The 17,640-nt window shown below is 42.1% G+C and overlaps 1 protein-coding gene across 1 annotated transcript in view; it reads left to right on the top strand.

The window, feature by feature from the left end:
- PCP4 (Purkinje cell protein 4) overlaps positions 1 to 7,615 on the top strand; it is a 51,198-nt gene extending 43,583 nt beyond the window's left edge. The window contains exon 3 of the mRNA XM_065658398.1: positions 7,315 to 7,615. Coding sequence (XP_065514470.1) covers positions 7,315 to 7,442 — 128 coding nt within the window. The 3' untranslated portion in view covers positions 7,443 to 7,615. The remainder of the gene's footprint in view (positions 1 to 7,314) is intronic.
- The last annotated feature ends 10,025 nt before the right edge of the window (positions 7,616 to 17,640 follow it).

Raw genomic sequence — 17,640 nt, 5'->3', positions numbered from 1 at the left:
TGATGCAGTCCTTGTCACAAGATGAGTATCTCACCCTGCAGCATTTTTAATGAGCAGGAAGAAAAATCATTGTGTTATTCCTAAGATAATTAGAGAAAATTTCTGTCCTTAAAAACGAAGTAGCTGAACATTTGAGTTGGATTATCTGTATAACAGTCAGATAGTGATACCCTATGGTGCAGGAATTGACAGGAAGGGGAAGAAAACAGGATTTCTGTCTTGCATAGTCCTATGGTTTCTGCTCAGAGGATTGAAGGAATTGTGCCCCTTGTGGCTGAGGAGGTCATGAGGCTACAGGACTGTCACACTGAGGTAATTCCAGAGGCTTGATACTGCGTTAGCATTATGCCAGCGTGTTAATAATGCAAGTAATTACAAGGCTCCCAGGGATTCAGGTCTTTTGCAAATGACCACCAAACTGGAGATTAGCCAGTAATATCGCAAGAACCAAAGGCTTTAAATTAGTGCATCAATCTAGGAAAGTTAGACCAAAATTTCATAGAGTTTTTTGTTGTGACATCAGGAATGTACATGTGAAAAAAGTAATCTCTCAGATTTTTGTGCCTAGACAGTAGCTCAGGAGGCAGACAGAGCTAACAGAAAGGCAAATAATATCCTGATGCAGAGAGGTCATTCTAGACAATGGGAATATTGCATCACGCCAGCAATGTCATGGAGTCTGTCCCTCAAAATGCATATGTACTGTGCTAATGAGCTTTCATCAGCCCACTGTGCTATAACAGGCTCCTCATATAAATAATTCTCTTTGGATCACCCCATCACCGGAGGGGTGCTGAGGCAAAGTCCTCACAGCAGCCTGTCTCCCCAGACCACAGCTGCAAGCCACGTACCCTAAGCTAGTGAGGTCACCAAACTGGTGCAATGCTCAAGGCTCTGAGAGATGTTCCTTCCTGACACCACAAAGCACAGCAAACTGCAGCTGCTGAGCTGTTGATCTCAGAGAGATCTCTACTTAGCATTTCATTCAGCAAAAGAAAAGGCTAGGAAATAAATAAAAGGAGGCAAGGTCAGATTAAGGCTCTCTGCTGCATGCCAGTACTGGTTCCTTTCTTCTCTTAGGCTTGGGCAATGTCCACTCCCTCAACATTGCCATATTTTTGGCTGCCTTGTGAAGTGACACTCTCCTGGGGAGCAGCAGGGTGACCAAAACAAAGGCTCAGAGCCAGGCTGCTAGGTAATGTGGTCCTGGCAACTGACAGTAGAGTTTTTATTGTTGAGAAGTAGACTGTCTTCATTCTTCAGCCAGAAGATCAGTTATGGTGTTATTTTTCCTCATCTTGCACAGAAGGAAAAGGCTAGATTGAATTGCCTAGAGGAAGATGAGACCCTGTCTTTCACTTCCTCGCCCCTCAACAGAAGGAGAAGAATGGTCACATCAACGCTTGGCTTTCAAAACTGGTACTCGTAACGAGTTAAATCTGGCCTCCATACACCGAAGCACTCTCATGTTTTCTCTATCTGGCTAGTTGCTTTGTCGAGTCTAGTCAGATAAAATTCTCTTCCCATCACAGAAAGATAATGTTCCACATGAATGTCAACATCTGTGAGATTCCTGCCCATTTTGGTCCTCGTTAATTAGGGACTGTTCTGCCTCATTGGACAGACTGGTGTAATAGCTTGGGATCAGAGTAGCATAAAGATTGTCACAGCGTGAATGATCTCTTGAGCAGCGGGAGGTAATGATCCTGCCTGAGGCAAAATACCGTTTCCAGCGTGTTATGGGGCACTGTGATTCTGTCCCACGCTTCATTTATTCTTTTTCCAAATACTGCAGTTTAGCCCCTGAAAAATGCAGTATTTTTATTAGTATATTCCATCTTCAGTATAGTCCCATAATTCCTGCTGGATGTGGGCCAGGTGAGCAGGGGCAGAAGACAGCACTTAAAACATGAAATGCCAGTTAGAAGCTCTGGCCCATGCAATTTTCATGCTGAACGTTTTTCCAGAAGGTGACAAATAATTCATCTGGAGAATGAAGAAATTCTGAGAATAAAGATTGAGTCTACTTTTCCCCCAAGTCCACCCCGCCAGCTTTTGTGCTTCCGCGAACACTTTTAGAAAATACTAGTCTGTTTAGCCTGTGCTCAAAGGTCACAAATGATTGCTTTTGGCTCATATGCAATAAGCAACGTTTTCTTTTTCCAGTGTTGTCACAATTCATTTTACTTTATAGCTGAAAAGTGAAGGAAAGAAATAGCTGAAGGCATATTTGTGAATAATTACACTTGCACTACATTTCTTGAGAGTTTGCAGGGTAGATTTGTGTGTAAGATTTGATTGTTTTCCTTGTTACAGGCAGCTTCATTATCCATCCAGTGTTTGCAATGGATTGTGAGGCACTGTAGCAGATTACGGAGACAGCATTCTAATGTTTCATCTGGAAATGGAATAAATAGATCTTTTTCAATTGCAAGGATATGAAATGAGCTTTCAGGATGTTAGATTTGGAAAACAGCTAATTAGATGGTGTTTCAGGCTTTCCTGCTGGGATGTCTATTGCATATACTGCGGTAAAATCTGCACCCTGCAAGTTGTCTCAGTCTTCAGTCCTGCAAAGCAGTCTGTAGTGCCAGACTGGTGCTGGGGCCACAGGGTGCTCTTTATGATGGTGGGACTCATCGAGCAGTTGATGTTATGCTCCAAGGAGTTTATTCCACAACAACTCAGATGTGCCTGAATTGACACATGGCCAGAGTCAGTCCACATTAAACACACGATTTTGAAAAACTCATTGGATGCTAGACTTGTGTTATGGCCAACCATGGCTGCTGGTGTGGGATTGTTCTGTTCACCTGCCTTGTTGGTTGGTGTTCAGAATGCAGCAGGGACCACGTACTGTCTCCCTCAGATTGTCATGGCATGTTCAGAAAAAGAGTGGGAGTCACTGTCTAGGAGAGGGAATTTGGACTAAGTGTGAAGAAATCTTTCACGGAAAGCTTTGAAATAGATGAGAGTAGTAGGAAAGGTTAGATTTCTTGAGGTTTTGGGGGGTTTTTTTGGTGCTAACGAAACCAAATCCCCTCAGAAGGCAGAAAGTGCAGGCCAGTGCTTATCAACTGTTTTTGATTTCTGAATCCCTCAGAATCACAAGTAGCTTGTAAATTGAAGTCTACTGACAACAGTCTTGCTTCTCCTAGTTTCCTCATGTAAGCCTGTGGTAGTCCAGGGATTCTCGGATATCCATGTGGAAGAAATCTGTCTAGAAAATGTAGATATCAACAAAAGTGTGTGTGTGTCTGAGGATGGGGAGGGAATCCAGATCTACCTTTAGTGCTACATGAAAGTAGCTTAGAAAAAGGTGGCTTGTTATCAGACAGTATGGTTGCCCCCACCAGTAGGAATGAAAAAAGCAAGTCCAAGAGTAAAGCCTGTGCAAGTGCTTATCTATGCTCTGGCCTACAGAGAGTAAAAATTTCCTGGGTTTTCAGATTGCTTCTGAGTTTGTGATCCCTTATGAAAGGAAACCTAGATGTGGGAGACAATGAATGAAAGAGGAACACTTCTGCGGGCTTGCTTTCAGTTCTCTGCATAAGTTCCAACATTTGAGCATTCAGACTCAATAGCCTGCATATATAAGATATATGAACAACTACTGACAGGTAAAAGCTGGTGTGGCAAGGGTTCAAAAGGGTTTTCGGTCACTTATATTGGTGCAGTGTGGTCATCTCTAGTCTGTGAAGGTCCCAAGCATGGGCTGGGTTTTCACTGAGAATAAGTGAATCAATTCTTAATTCATAGAACGGTGTGGGTTGGAATGGACCTTAAAGACCACCTACTTCCACCCCATTACCATGGGGATGTAGAACTCATGCAGTGAACTCTCACTAACCAGTAAAACAGAAACAGTGTATTTAGCAGGGTGTGATATATTTTAAATCATTAGGCTACTTTTAGTAAAGCAACTCAAGGTAAAAGCTAAAATCTTTTTCCCATAGCATAGACAAAGCCGAATAAGGCACACCGCTTAATTCTCTCTCCAGATTGACAATCCATCTGTTAAAGTATCTGTGTTGTGACAGTTATCAACAGAAAATGTTTTGGGGAGAACTCCAAGAAAATCCACTCCCAAAATGTAGGAAATACCTCATCCAGCTCTTTCCAGTTTAACAAAGAGCTTAAAACTCTTTAAGCAAATATGTCTGTGTGTTTCTATATATATTCATATATATTCTCTATATATTCAAATACGGACATACCATGCATGTATATAGAAAGAGAAAGGAAAAGATGGGAACAGGGAGAAAGAAAACACAAGTATGTCGTATACGTTATGTATAGATGATATACATGGTTTTTTATAAAGTACATTATACATACATATATATAATCATTATACATATGTTTCTATACGATCCTACCATTTCTCCTTAGTGATGGGCAAAAGAGAAATACAGAAAGAGTTCATAAGGAATTTTGGTTTGGATTTCAACAAGAATGGGTCAAAAATTAAAAGGAAGTCAGACAGATTTTAAGATATTATTGTACATAAATCGTAGGTAAATTATTGTAGTTCTTCAGGTATGGTAAATTATTGTAGTATAATTGATTTAAAGGCAGTGATGCTGATTCACATCATGCAAAGGTTAACTGGCCTAGAAATTTCAGAGAAAAAATGTACTAAATGCTGTGTTTTCTTAAGTCTATAAAATCTTAATGTAAGATTGCTGAGTCACTACTGCAAGTTAATATACTGCTAAGATTTGGCTCTGTAGGAAATGAGTTGTACAAGCCAAATTTCACAAAGAGGTATGAAACCAATTGTGTCTACCATTCCATCTGTCCAGGTTTCCCTATTAACATTTCCAAGGGACAATATTTTATATACTGAGAATCTAAAAATGCTACATAAACTCCACTTTTGTTTTCTACTGTTAAGACTAACAGCTGTGTCTAGTGAATGGCTAGGGAGGATCCTAACTCTCAGAATGTTACAACAAAAATGAAAATCATCAATCAATGAGAAGACATTAGTTTCATCAATTTCAAAGCTGATTAAATGCTTATTACATTACTAGTATAAAGATCTTGATAAAATATTTCTCCATAAGAAATAAGAGTATTTCTCCATAAGTGATACTCTTTAGAATAAGTTAAGAGGACCCTATTAGTAGAGGATACATTCTGGTATATAGACAAATAAACCAGTTTTCATTTTCTTATTAATGATATCACAAAGTGGTTGCTGTTAGAGCTAGCTGATCAGGCTATTGATATTTCTCACTCAAAAATTTCAAATGAAAGGTCTATATTTATATGCTCTGTCTGAAAATTTTCAGGTTTTTTACAGGATGATTTGAAGCCCTTTTTTGGTTTGTTTCCATATAAAATGTGATTTCTTGTCTTCCCTCTAACACATAAATACCAAATCAAAGCCAACCCCCTAAAATACCAACAAAATGGTACTAAGTCATTGTGGAAAAGATAAGTCCTTTTTAAATTTGATTGAAAAAAATCTCCATTTCTCTGCTGTGTACACAGCAATGTGGAGAAGATGGTATCTGGCAACAGGAAAATTTTCACAAAGCGTTATTGTGTTATTAGTTTAGGAACTGGTACAGAAATTTCTGTTTCTTGAACAAGCCACTCTAAGTTTCAGTATATAACATGGCTTTAATGGAAGAATTCAGTTTTCTCCTTGGCTGTGTCAACAACTTGTGAGCATAAGGTAATCGCTTCTGACCTTCACTTCCCTTTCCCCATGAAATATAAGGCAATAATTGTACTTCTGTACTTAAGTGGTTATGTTACTTGAACAGTTGCACAAACTGTGCAGATTCTTGGATTAAATGGCTGTGGAAGTGTGATGGGATATTAGTATGACTTGTTTTTTTCCATAAAATCTTCATTTTGATAACCTAATTTTTCATTAGACCATATAATCAAAGTTTCAGTAGGCTCTCAAGCTATTCTTCCTCTCCAGACTTTTTCTTTCTTCTTACAGTTTCAGCTCTCTTCTTAAATGTTCTTCTAAGTAAAATAAAATATTAAATGGATTTGTATGTTAAAATATCTGCATTTATTCAGTTATTATAGTTGAAATCAGTGTGGAATATGTTTAGAGTGGATTCTGGTCACGGAAAATGGACACAAAAAATGAGTTCTGAATAAGAAGGGCAAGAAATACTGCAAGACATGCTAAAATCATGAAATGTTATCCCTGTTTTCTAGTGGGAAGGAGAGATAGAGGGCAGTATAAGTTTCTTTTCATTTTAATAATACATTGAAAGTGTTTTCCTTGATTTACATTAACAGTACTTGAGGATGAGCATCCAGGAGGTATTAATCTCAATGATAAAAAACAAAGGGGTTCAAAGTGAGTGAATTCCCACAACTGTTTTAAGTAAATGTCTGCAGACTCCTGGCGTGATGTTCACTGCAGGACTGGGATACAAAAATGAGTTTAACAAACAAATTTATAGAGAAAAGAAGCTCAGTGGTATGATGAGGGTAGTGGAGTGAATGTGTGTTCTTGCTTTGTTAGTCCAGGCAGATCAGGGTTATCTTCACAGTGAGGGCAGGAGTTTTCCCAGAGCTGTACTTTTAACACGTAGGTGGATGAAGCAAAATTCAGCAAAGTCAGTTGGGTTGTGCACGTGGAGGCCAAATGCAGTAGAACGAAGAGCTGAGGACTGGGAACAAAGGAAGACAAAGAGCCAAGGATCGAGGCTGAAAGGCAACGACAGAGCCCAGAGAGAAGTGAGGGAAGCAGCACAGTGGCAGAGATTGAACATAAATGATTCAAAGGGGAAGAGCAGTAGGTGTTGAAAGGGATGAGACAGGAAACAAGTGAAAAGGGTGAAAATTTGCCTTGGTATAATCTCTTATGTAATGGAGGAGGTATGATAGGAACAGGGTCTCAATCCCTACTTCAAAATATTAAGGTACGTTTGTTTTAGAGTAAACGTGGATATAAGTAACTTCTACCTGCAGGGTGGCAAAGGAGAGTCCCTCTGCCCCTCACCATTACTCCCTGCGCAGGAGAGGACTTGCTCAGACGTCAAGGTGATGCTTGGTGACCACCGAGCACCATTTGGATGTCGTTCATCACTGCTAAGCTACCAACGGGCTGTCACAGACTCTGCTATTGGGAGGGGGTGGGCGATTTGATCAGCTGTCTTTGCCAAAACTGGTCCCAGGTTTTTTCCTGAACATACTCCTGTTTTTTTCTGAACATGCTTCCCGTCGCAGCTGCGTCTGCGAAGGAGAGAGGGGCAGGGTTTTTCATCTGTGCTGTCCAGTGATTATCACTGCTTGAAAAAACTGTTGATGTTTTGTTTTGTTTTCTTTGAGCAGATGGGCAGAAGAAGGTTCAAGAAGAATTTGACATAGACATGGACGCACCAGAGACAGAGCGGGCGGCTGTAGCAATACAGTCCCAGTTCAGAAAATTCCAGAAGAAAAAAGCGGGGTCCCAGTCTTAGTAGCTACCTCACAGCTTAAAACGTAGTAATCCTGAAATGATTTATCAAGAAAATCAGAAATAATACAAAGATGCATGTACAGAAAATACCAGTATTTAAAACTCCATTGGCAGATAACAAACCATGAGCTTGTGTGTGACTTTGTCCCAGATGTTTCACGCATGTTATCCTCTGTAACTCACCATTTTACTTGATGTTGTAATAAAAAGTTAGGGTGAAGTAATTAAAGTGTCTGCCTTCATCTGTCTTTTCATATTAGTCCAGCAACCACAGCATTACAAATGAACCCAGCCCAGATGCCTGTTTTCACGTAAAGCTTGGAGACATAACAGCACCGTATGTTACAAGGGTTCTGCTGCAGGATGAGAGCACGTGTCTCAGCCCTGCTTACCTCATTTGGAGAATTCCAGCTGCCAGCGAAATGTGACAATAAAATTACTTTCTCATAATGAGCTGGTAGTAAAAAGTTGCCGACAGAAACTGGCATGAAGGCAAGAGGTGTAAGAAGCAGTGAGCAGTTTATTTTTGTTTTGCAATTATGCCAATAAGGTGGTTTAAGTGGGGAAATTGTCCCCATCGTTCCTCTTTGCATGATAATGTTCAGAATTACCCAGCTTGGACTACACTGACTGTTATGGGGAAAAAAAAAAAAAAAAAGATCAGGCACAAAATGCAAAATGCAATTCCCCCCCACTTTTTTTTTTGTTTTTGAAAACAGAACTGGTTCTCTAAACTCTCTTTTTGGTGCAGCCTTTCAGTCTCTACATAATCAGTAACTATTTCTATACCATCTCTCTTCATATTATTTTCAGTATTTGATGGGTAAATCATAATAGACTCCCTGTCTCCATTTGCACTGCTCTGTATTCGACTTTATATGAGCCCCCTACTTTATCACTGGATTAGTCCAGTTTTTGATTAACAAGAAGCAACCACAACAATGTCTGTTTTAAATTGGGAAGTATTTCTATTTTCTCCCTGTTGTAAAAGAGTAAGAGACCAGTTTCAGGTTGGATTTGAGTAAGGATCTTGTCTGGCCTTAGACCTGATTGGGAATTGGCTGCCCATATAGTGTATATAGGAAGGTTCAGAAAAGGTTTAAACAAGTACTTTGTACTCAGAAAAAAGTGCACTGTTTCTTTGCATTTAGGAATTTCACAAAAGAACCCCAAATAACACTGCTGCTTTGCTGAAATTGTGGTTTGTGGAGGCCACAGATTCCCTACTTATCTCTCACAGAGACTGCTCACCATATAATAATCGCCTTAGCATAATAATTTAAAAATTGTAATGGGTTTGGACTGTGTTGGTGCCATTTTGTTTAGATGAACATATATCTGTAACAAAGGACTGCATTTGCGTTCTGCATTATGTTATTTGAAATAGCATGAGCTCTGTAATGGCTGCTTAATTGAATAAAAACTATGGGTAAGCACTAGGCTTTTATATTTGATCTGACGTTCCTTGGACTTAAATTTCCTACACAACAGGAATAATCATATGGTTGGGACACAGAGAAAGTGATTACATTATTGAAGCACAGCAACAAGGGCTGTTGGTAAATGAATTATGGGTCTTTCAGCGGCAAGGGTATTCTGTAATGTGAAGTTCAGAGTGCATCTTACAAATACAGTCTTAATATACCGTAAAACATAAGGAGGAAATAGTGAACTGGAATGAAATCTGGATTAATTGTGGCTGCCCCTGTCAGACAATTTCCTTTTTATGAAAATGTGTTTGCGTCACAGATTTGGTTCATGTTCCCAGGAGAGGAGAGTTTTCTCGCTTCTGAATCTTGCTTTTCATTGATCTTTTGTTCATATCTAAGGTGGCAGTTTTTAATTTCCTTTCTTACCACTAACTCATACTTTTCAAAGACCTATCTGGATATTGCTGAGGTGAAGAAAGGAGTTTGATTCAACCAGGAACTTCATTAAGATGGGCCAAAGAGAACACTCTAACATTCCAGATACTGTATAGGTCTTTTAACTTCTAGACACTCACTGAGCTTGGTAGTTCACTGGCACTACCTAGCTGGGAGAAACCAAGTCATAGAAAGCAAAATTTAAATGAAGATGATATCTGTGCTGATAAACCAAAGGTTCCCATAGGTGAAATAAAAGATTATTCAGAGCAGTAGATTTTGCAGGAAACAGAGTTATCACTCCCACCACATACACCCACACCCTCCCCAGATACTTCCATACTGCTTCTGCTCCAAATTACTGTCAGATTGTCCCAAAAGAGAATAACCTACGGCTGAATGATCGGAACAATTGCCTGAGCCTTATAAATCCTTTGTTCACATTGTTGCCTGGACTGTAAAACAACCTGTAGAAGTAAGCAGCAAAGGAGACTATTAGAAGCAAAGAAACACCATCAGAAAGCACAAGAATGCCCAAATGAAGAAAAGAGCATTCTATCAAGTTCTATCAAGAACAAAATGCTATCAAGTTAAACACAGAAAGGCAAGCCAAGGCCAACCTGTGGCTTGCTGAAAGTAAATGAAACTTTTTTCAAACACTCCTCAGACTGGTAGCCTACTGGAGCATCGTGGAGAATTAGAGGTCTTGCAGAAAGTCAAAATGAATCTTGCACTAACGCTCAGAGCAGAGGCTCTCACAACAGGGATCGTTTTTAGAATACATCAGCCTAAGGAAGTAATCCACAGACTGAAGTGCCAGTAGAAGAGGGTTTGGAGCAACCTGGAAAAATGAGTAATAACACATTGCCAGGGCTGGATGAGGTTCACCCACATCTTTCAGAGGGGCTCAGATACACAGCAGTTGCCTTGTTCAACCCATTACTCATGCTGGCCTCAATTCCAGGGGAATAGGTGGTAGTAGTAAATTCATAACAGATTTTAGAAAGGGCTCTAGGAGGGTTCAGAGATTTACAAAGACTGTCTTCATTAGATAGCTCAAGAGAAACTATGATATGACATAATACAACTTTGACAGGACTCTCGAGAATCCCTCTTAGAGAACTCGAGCAGTCTGGGAGCAAATGGTCAGGTTCTCTTGCAGAAAAGCAACTGGTTAAGGGACTGGAGCTGCAAGGGTGGGATGGCATGTCCAGTTCTCACAGGAGTGGAGTGTCACCAGTGGGACTCCAGTGACATCTATGTTCTGCAACATTCATAAAAGTCACCTGAAAAGAGGAATGATGAAAAGTGAGGTGAAAAAATCCTATATTGGTGCTTTCTACACAAAAAATCCCATTCTTTGGTCCTTAGTTTTACAAGGAGACTCCCTGAGACTCACGAGGAGGGGAAGGTCATGTCAGGACCACAAGGTCACCTCAGCCCTGACTGCCCCCTGACCACCCCCAGGGCTTCCCCCCGCTTAACCATGGCCAGGACCCCATGTAAATCCCCTGGGGCTCCCCAACCCTGCCCAGGGCCCCAGGACGCCCATCAGTTCCCCAGGACCATCAGCCCCTGCCCCAGCGATGCTGTAGCAGGACCAGTCTCCTGCTCCCCACAGCCTTGTCCTGCCCAGCCATGGTCACACCAAGCTTGGGCCCATCATGTCCTGGACTTGTCCCATCTCAAGGGAGGTGTCTGATGCCTGTGTCTGGAGTTGCCCTGGTGCTTCCTGGCTGCCCTGCCCCTGGCTGGAGCTCCCACAGTCCTGGTCCCAGGGGCCTGCCAGCCTCTCTGTGACCTGCAGTCTCCCTGTCCACATTAGGGGTCTGTCCCTCTTCATACCCCAATATTCCTTCTAGGGAGGAGAGAGGGATGTAGATACCTTTTGGTTGTATGTATGAAGGTCAGAGGCCCCATGGAAACAAGTGACATTTCCCTACCCTGGCTTATTTGCCCTCAGTCACCCAATCTGCAACACAACACAGCTCAAATCTGTCCTTCGAGCCCAAGAAATTGCCAGGATCCCCCAGGCAGGTCCAGGGTGGGTGCGGCAAGGTCCCCATGGGATTCCTTGCAGCAGGACATGCCCATCAGGCTGCTCTTTGAAGTGGAGGTTAGCAACTGCAGCTGCGTCATCTGCTCCAGCCCTGGCACAGCATGTCAGCTTGCAGCCTTCTTGAAATTGCTCCAAAGTATGTCGGCTGAGCACAGCAGCCCAAATATGTCTGTGAAAGCATCTGCTGGAGTATGCAATGGAGGTGGATGGGTGGAAGGGAATCCTCTGAGCAACAGAGAAGCACAGCTGGGAAGAGAAAATGCTGCTGAAACTTACTGAGCCATCCAAAGGTGATTTCTCTTCAGGTCAGGGAATTGACTCCTCATGCCCATCCTGTTGCAGGGCTCACACCTCAAAGGAGCACAGGCTCTCCACTGTGAAGCTGGCCACTGCCAGGAGGTGTTCATGTAGCCCAGTGAATCCTACCTACCACCCAGTGCTTCCCAAACACCGGTCCAAAGCCCACTGGATCCCAAGGAACCGTGCAGCAGAGTGGGGGCATGCCTATGCGAGACAGCAGGCGTTCCTGGAGGCCATGGTCCCTGCTCACCCACATCAGAAGACCAGCTGGAGCATGTCATGGTTTCTTCTTCATTAAAACCCAAAGCTTGAGGAGGTGTTTGTAGGGGGTAAGACATGGTACTCTCCCAGAAGGTATTGATGGCCCTGGTTTGGGACATGGCTGTGGTGCACGTCTCACCCTCAGTGGTGGTGCTCTTGTGTAGGCATAACCAGAGATCTCTGCATCTGAGAGGCACCTGAGGTGTCCTCTTCTACCCTCAGTCGTTACCTGCCAGCTCTCATTTTAGACCTGGCAGCTGGCTGTGGAAACTTCCAAAATAAAGTCCCAGCAGTTCAGCTGAATCTCTAATGAAGGCTGTTTGGGCTCAATTGCTTAATGTTTCCTTCAACCCCACAAGCTAGCAGGTGACTTACAGAAAGGAGAAGCTTCCTAAGGTATCTCCTGACAGCAGTTTCTTGTGAGGCTGCAAGTAGTGCTTAGACTCCGGTGTCACCTCAGTGCCATAACTGTACAGCAATGTAGAAATGACTTTATAACCATTATTGACCATTTACCAGTCACCATAATTTTGACCTGATCTGGAATCTTTTTGAATGTGGTTATCACAAGCTCCAGATCACTGGACAGGCCTGGCCTGGCCCATTATTTACTTGCAGTACTAAGGGATATGACAAACCTCAGATTTTAATTGTGGTTTAACCTAAATTAAATATTCTTTATTTCAATATCAGCTTTATATACATGGTCAAAGCCTCATGAGGTAAAAAGGGAGAGTGTATTATTGATATGATTAAATTAATATTTAGACATCCATGCCCTGTAAATATTCAAGTGAAGGTATCGTTCCCAATCTGAAATCAGCAGAATTGACCTGTGTTGCATTATACTATCAAGACAATCTTCACGGTGAAAAGATCTAGGAACTCAGCCTAAAGACAGAAGCCATGCCACTTTTAGTCCATTAAAAACTAGTCACGAACGGGTTATTTAGTTCAATAGCAGAGCTTTTTTTTTTTTTTTTTTTAAATCCCTAAACTCTCCCTGGCAGATGGTCTCCTGCTTTTTAGTATCTCTACTGATGGTGAGTCTAAAACCTTCCTTGGCAGCTTGTTCCATGGCTGACCTTTTCTTAAAGCTATAAAGGTTGGTTTGTAGTTAACCTAAATCCTCCCTCCTGCCATTTTGGTTAATTTGTTCCAGACCAGTTATAGCCAATTTCCCTAACCTTATCTCATAGGTCTGCTTTTCCAACCCTTTTCATCATTTTTTGTTATTCTCCTTTGAACTCTGCCAATTTATCTATGTGCCTGAAATGTAATGCAGCCATCCAAATGAAACGTAACTAGTGCCAAATACAGCAGCATAATTATCTTGACTATTCTACAAGTGACGATCCCCTTACCACAAATTTACATGGCTTTTGGCATTTTTTTGGCAGCATTATTTCATGGGCTTATAGTCAGAACATAATTTCCTGTGAATATGGAGCATCTCTGCAGTCTCTCTGTTTAGTCAGGATTTTCCCCTTCTTTTCTACATGAGACTACATTGACAGTAAAACACCTTTCTTAATTTTATAGCCTCACTGCACCTCTGCAATACCAGGTTGAAACAGAAATCCAGGTAAATGTCCTTATTTGCAGTTCTTTGGCCTACAAATCGGACAGACATTGTGATTGATTCAGACTTTTTTTGTGCTTGGCCCTTTCCTATTACTAAATTATTAGAGTCAGGTGCAGAGGCTTCAATCTTCTCTAAATCAACCTGTACTGGAAGCTCACAAAAGATTTCAATGACTCCTTATTTTATTCTCAAAAGTTATCTTGCCTTTACTTGTGATGACTAATTATTTGAGAAGAAGATTCTGAATACCCATGTCTAAAAATAGCTCTTGAAATAAGCCTGAGGACTCTTGCCCCTTCTCAGTGCATTGTGATTTGATGCTCTTTCACAAAGGCCAAACTGATACTATTACTGACATTCAGTAGTAGTTTCCACCATAAATATTCCCACTGAAGTCTTCAAGACTAATGTGACAGGAGGAGGGTGCGTGAAGGGACACAAATACACAAAATAAAGTGGCTTTCTGTACTTAACTAGCGGCTTTTGGCAAAATGATATTACTGTGTTTCTGTAACCATTGTCATTTCTTCTTGGGAGCCAAGTTGACATCTAATATAGTGAATGAGATTAAAAAAACCCCACAAGATGGTGGCAATGATTAATAACAACAATAACTACAGGAAGGGGAAAACAGGCACACCTGCAGAAGACCGGCATCTCTCCCAAACACATTCAGGTAGTTCAGATCACGCACAAAAGCCAGTGACACATTTCTTTGTGTGGCACAGGCAAACCTTTAATCCTCCTCCTAGTGTGGCCAAACTCAGTTGTCGTGGTGGCAGCAAAGTGGCTCCTCTTGTCCGCAGGGACCTTACTGGTCACATCCCTGCTTTGCCCAGGGTTGGTGCAGTCCCACTTTCCCCATTTCTGCAGACATGGAAAATGTGTCTGGTCCCCGCTCAAAATAATGCCCGGGGTACTTGGTCCATCTAGGAGTCCAAAGAAGGCAGTTTCTGAAGCATTACCCATCCCACAGCACTGTGAGCAACACAGTACAAAATTATGGAAATGATGTAATGGCCAAACTTTTTCTTACACTCTGTGCAGAGTCAATACTGTTCCTACTGTTCAAATTAATCACGCGTTTACTGATTTATCCGAAAACAACGCTTGCACTTTCACTTGAACTTCTAAGTCTTCATAACACATTATGTGTTATGTGCTTCTACTCAAAATATTGTGTGGAGGCACACAGTTCTCCTTTCTAGGAACAAATTTTTTTTTTTTATCAGATTATCAGATAATTGCACAAAACCCAGCCCAGTCCTGCATAGACTTGAGGTGGTTGTAGCTTGCAGGGTAATTTGTTAGCTGACGGGAGTGCACATCTGCCTGCCTGCATTGGCAGCTGGCTGACCTGAACAGGCAAGCCTCCTTGCCAAAACACCAGGCAGTCCAAAAACAAGCACCATCGCTAGACCTTTTATGTGATCAGTCACAGGACTGTGCAGTCATCCCACTCCCCTAAAGCACAGAGTGACCCAGGAATTGGGCACAGCTTCTCAGGACCCAGCAGGTGAGGAAGAGGATGAAATGGCACACGGGTGGAGGGTGGTAGCAAAGCGTGGGAGCAGGGATGAGCGAAGGAGGGCCACCAAGATGATCGGGGGGCTGGAACAGCTCTCCTATGAGGACAGGCTGAGAGAGCTGGGGTTGTTCAGCCTGGAGAAGAGAGGGCTCCAAGGAGACCTTATTGTGGCCTTTCAGTACTTAAAATAAGCCTACGAGAAAGATGGGGACAGACTTTTTAGCAGGGCCTGTTGTGATGAGACAAAGGGTTGATGTTTTTAAACAAAAAGAGGGGAGATCCAGGCTAGACACAGAGAAATTTTTTACAATGAGGGTGGTGAAACACTGGCCCAGGTTGCCCAGGGAGGTGGTTGATGCCCCATCCCTGGAGACATTCCAGGCCAGGCTGGACGGGGCTCTGAGCAACCTGATCTAGTTGAAAATGTCCCCCATGGCTGGGGGGGTTGGACTAGATGAGCTTTGAAGGTCCCTTCCAACCCAAACTCTTCTATGATTCTGTGGTTCCATGAAGGTGATTGCTGTAGTGGAAAGGGTGTGGATATGGGAAAGGTGAAGGGGATGTATGTAATGACAGTGCATAAAGGAGGAGGCTTAGAGTGTGGGTAGAGAATTACAGCAGGAAGGGTGGGTGGGTGGAGGGGGAACGGTGGCAGGGAAGGGAGGTGATTGCCTGATGCTGAAGAGCTGGAACATTTCATTTCCCACTCACTCTTGTGCTGATATAATGAATTAAATAGATATTTCCCATTCAGTTACGTAAAACTAAGCAGTGTAGTGTTGTCTTTAGGGGATACCTGGGCAACATCGCAAGCACTGAGGCATTGCAATGTGTTCAAGTTATGCAAGGCAATTGGCAGGCATTTAGTGATCACAGCTGTGCTGTATAAATTCTGTCTTAGAGTTAAAAATAAAAATCTCAGTATTTGGTCAGTCATCCTGTAATTTGCCCTCTGGACTTTCCCCTGACATATGGTACCTACAGTCTCTGGAGAACACCCAAAGCATCTCTTGCATCTAGGCCTTAAAAAGCGAATTGGGAGACATCATATTTGGAGAAATAAAAATCATTGTTCAGAGGCAAAGAGATTTTATTCCACTAGAATTCTTCTGCCATCAATATTCCCCTGATCATAGAGGATTTCTCTTTACAAAGTATAAGTTAAGGCAATCACTTGTTTTTATCTGGTAAATGAAAATGGATAAAATACAATTTGGAAGTAGGTAAACACAGAAGTCATTTTCTACTCAGCATTTGCTCACATCTCAATGGACATTAGACCCGCATTTATTGAAAGATAGGTTATTGCCTGGGACATTGGGATTTTAATAGAATAGAACACAAACTCCCGTTTATTGACATCTGCTGCATAGCAAAAAGATGGATGATTAGCTCCTCTATTCCTGCTCTTTTTCAGTATTGCTGTGCGAATGCACACAAGGCAGAAGTATGCATTACACATCATACTCTATATACCTTTATACAAAGGAAGTAAATGATTGTTTCATAGTTAAAGCACTCTAGATTAATGCAAGCTTTTCTTGGCATCAGAAAGCTACCTACATTTTCTCTGTTCTTACATATGTACGTGACTTAATGCCCATCATCTGAATTAAAAGTCCATTATCTTTATTCTGAGCTGCACATTGAAATTGTAATCCTGCAAGCTTTATAGTCAATCAGACTCATTTAAATAAATAATATTCGATAGTATTTATAGCTTATACCTGCCAAAGCGTCAAGGTCAGGATTAGCAACAAAGAAAAAAGCAGAAGAGGAAAAGTAAAAAGAGCAAAGGAAATCCTGATGGTGGGAAGGGGAATTCTCTTGATCACATTCTTTTTACCCACATAAGAAGAAGACAATGCCTCTCTGAGGAAACAAACACAGAATGATAAACATCCTTTTTTTTCATCTGCACAGCAGCATTCCTTCAGTGCCAACGCACAGTCAGAGCTCTGGCTCAAACGTGCACCAGCGATGTGCAGCTGGTGCTCAGGAGAGCAGGCACAGGAAAACAGCCCTGGGTGCACCAGCACGACTTGCACTTTGTTTCTGCCCTTGAATTTTTTTTGCCCCGTGTACCATGTTGCTGCACAAGGAGCCCTGCAGGATGGAGCCGGGGGCTGGGCTGTAGGATTGCAGCGCAAGTGAGGATGTGCTATATAACGGTGAAATAAAACTCTTGGATCTGCTTCCCAACCGCCAGTACTGAAAGTTATCACCTCAAGATTTATCACTCTGCCTGAGCGTCCCCTGAAACCGAGCCTACCCACAGCCTGCTCTTGCAGGTGGATGCAGCCCACCTGCGGGCACGGGTGGGCAGCTTTGGTGGGATGCGTTGTGTCCCCATACAGTATGGGTTCAGGGGAATCGACTGCTTCATTCGGAAGGGAATTCATCAGAAAACCTTGCAGGCATCACCCAGTGCCCTTTGCAATTCACGTCGCTGCAGAGCAGCAGCCCTTCTCACTCCCTCCCCTGGAAACAGTTGTTAATATGTAGGTGATGGATTTAAGACTTGCAAAACATCGCTGAAAAATATATCTCACAAATATAAACATATATGGCCAAGGAAGACACATTTACACAGAAAGTTGA

This window comes from Caloenas nicobarica, chromosome 1, assembly GCF_036013445.1.
Source record: "Caloenas nicobarica isolate bCalNic1 chromosome 1, bCalNic1.hap1, whole genome shotgun sequence".
Taxonomy (NCBI): Eukaryota; Metazoa; Chordata; class Aves; order Columbiformes; family Columbidae; genus Caloenas; species Caloenas nicobarica.
This window is presented reverse-complemented; position numbering and strand designations above follow the sequence as displayed.